Source organism: Henckelia pumila, chromosome 3, assembly GCF_033568475.1.
Source record: "Henckelia pumila isolate YLH828 chromosome 3, ASM3356847v2, whole genome shotgun sequence".
Lineage (NCBI taxonomy): Eukaryota > Viridiplantae > Streptophyta > Magnoliopsida > Lamiales > Gesneriaceae > Henckelia > Henckelia pumila.
In genome coordinates this window covers 44,516,864-44,519,606 of record NC_133122.1, presented here as the reverse complement: position 1 = coordinate 44,519,606, position 2,743 = coordinate 44,516,864, and the positions used below count along the sequence as shown (strand labels likewise).

General features: G+C 34.5%; 1 protein-coding gene across 1 annotated transcript; it reads left to right on the top strand.

Annotated features, from left to right (window-relative positions):
- Positions 1-538: 538 nt before the first annotated feature.
- On the top strand, positions 539-2,482 carry LOC140892067 (prefoldin subunit 4). Its single transcript, XM_073300815.1, has 3 exons — positions 539-675; positions 782-901; positions 2,128-2,482. Exons 1-3 carry the CDS (start codon positions 667-669, stop codon positions 2,386-2,388), a joined length of 390 nt encoding a protein of 129 aa, XP_073156916.1. The 5' UTR covers positions 539-666; the 3' UTR covers positions 2,389-2,482.
- Positions 2,483-2,743: the final 261 nt, after the last annotated feature.

Here is a 2,743-nt window from a genome sequence, read left to right as displayed (position 1 = left end):
AATGTCATTCGATATATTTGTGTGTATTTTAAATTTGTTAAAAATTAAATAGTTATCACTCTTAAAACTTTTGAATATCTAATTCATAATGTGAGTTCTAAAAATAACATGAAAATTAATTAACATAAAAAATTATGTATATCTACGCATCGCGTAGAAGAGACGCTAGTTTCATTTGTTCACCATGTGTTTATATTTACAACGATTGTGGTAAGTTTTTGGATATTTTTCCAACTGTAATTCGAGGATTCGTCTTTAAACATTAGAACAGTTGTATTTGGACAATGTCTCCAAGATTTAAACACCTTGAATTACATATTTTAAAATTTTGAATAAAATTTGAACTCGAGCTCTGACTCAATCCGAGTTCGGGTAACAAAATTAATGTATTCTCGATTTTTTTTTTTAAAATTTTTAAAGCAAGTTATACTCTCGAACATCTAATCGAATTCAAACTCAAGTTAGTTTCCTAGGTTTGATTCGGCCCGATTACATATATATTTGATATTTCGGGTCATTTAACTTTTCACGGGCCGAGTTTTGACCTGCTAAACGGGTCATTTATAAGAAAAACTCAAAAGAAGAAGGTTTCATAGGTCCCTTTTCTCCCCCAAAATTATCACCTCCTACTGATTGAGGGCGATAGCTGTTGAAATCCGGTGAAGAATGCAGCAGGTGAGTGAATCTATTGAAATCCATCGCACATGTTCGCCTTTTTTTTTTTTTTTTTGCCTCTGGGGCTATGCTGAGTTCGATTTTCTTGTAAAAATCATGAAAAAAGGCTGGTGGATCTTCAGGGTCAGAAGTCGAGGTGACCTGGGAAGATCAGCAGAACATCAACAAGTTTGGGAGATTGAACAATCGGCTTCATGAGTTAGACGATGAAATCAGGACTGCCAAGGTTATTTCTGCTTTTATTTTTCATCTATTTCAGCTCATCCTTTTTTGTGTATTCGGAGTTTAGGATTTCATCGGAGATATTGAATATCCGCTATTTGAAATTGTTTCTTTTAGTTCCATTACAATCTTTGTTTCTTTTTGACTGAGACCTAGGAGGGGAGAGGTACAAAATTGTGCAGAAAATTTGATTTTTTTCCCTTGCATTTTGGTGCTTATCGTCCTCTACCCTTGTTTATGGCCAGAAAGATGTAGTTGGATTTTTGCTCCAGGCTGTTTGATGCAGCCAATTGCTGATAAACTTAGTCTGTTTATTGTGCTCGACATGAAGAAGCAAATTCATTCTGTAGGAAGTTCTGAAACTTAGAAAGATTATTATACGAAAGATCCACTTGATATAACATTTTCTTATGCACTTGGCTTGGCTGTTTTGATTGTTTGGTGTTCAGCTTGTTCTCAACTAGATGAATTTGAGAACAAATCATTGCGCTGGATGATAAAACCGTTTGGAAAATAACTTATGTTGATGATTTCACAACTAGATATCTTGAGATGCCATAGTTCAGCCAAGAAAAAGAGTTTTCACAAAATAATCGGAACTTTCTCTAGCAAAGGGCACCGAGACAGGGGCATAAGCTACCATTGACAAGATAAATGGCAACACCAATTCTTACAGCTTTTAGCAAAACCTCGATTAAATTCATCCATGATTTGTTGAACAAATTCATACCGTCATCTTTATAATGGCTTATAAACTAAGCCCATCAAATAAGAAAGAAAATGAATTGGAGAAAAGAACGAAAATTACCCCAACGGATGACTTTTACTAAAAAGCACAATGTCTATGGCGTCAAGTTTTGCGTTCAGGCAACATTGTTTTAGATTTGTTCTTTTGTAATCCAATTCTCATAATTTTTAGATTGGGACAATAAAAAGAGAAGAAATAAGCTTTGGTGAGGATATATAGGACAACAGAGAGAGAAAGAGAACAATGTTCTATATGACAACTTGCTAGGAACATTGTTTCATACGATGTTTTTTTGTATGTAATGAACGATGCATTTTCTATAAAAAAAATTAAAATTAATTTCAGTTACATGTAATTCAATAATTCATCTACACAGTGTTCTGCCAACTCGTTTTTGGTTTCATCTGGGCGAAGTTCTCAAGTCCCAGTTATTGTTGTTCACTATGAGTTTCTGATTCCACATATGTGCCAATCTTTGCCAGGAAACAAATGAAAATCTCGAGGATGCAAGCAATGAGTTGATTCTCACTGATGAGGAGACTGTGCGATTCCAAATAGGGGAGGTTTTTGCGCATGTACCCAAAGAAGATGTCGAGGACAGAATTGAGAAGATGAAAGAGGTGACCAGCAACAACTTGGAGAAACTAGAGGCAGAGAAGGAACTTATAATCAAACAAATGGCCGAGTTGAAGAGGATTTTGTATGGGAAGTTTAAGGATTCTATCAATCTCGAGGAGGATTGAGTTGAGTCCATGAAGATTGTCGGAATTTGAAAGTTGTATGGAGTCCTACTCGCAACGTGTTTATTTGAATCCAAAGCTTTTGAGAATTCTTTTATTTCTCATTTACTTCAAATTTTATTTTCTCCTCTAACTCTGGTCGTTTGTTTTTGGATTAGTGGAGTAGATGTGAAGAAGTCTCGACTTAGTTGTCTGAGATATTTTTGCATTTATTTTATTGGGTTCCTTTCATTCATGTTTATGATATGCCCCAATTGCCAAACAGTAAGATAAGTATTATTGACTCTGAATATATTTTTTCCCCAAAATTTATTTAATATTGAACTCTAATGCATTTGAGACTTTGTTTAAAAATTTG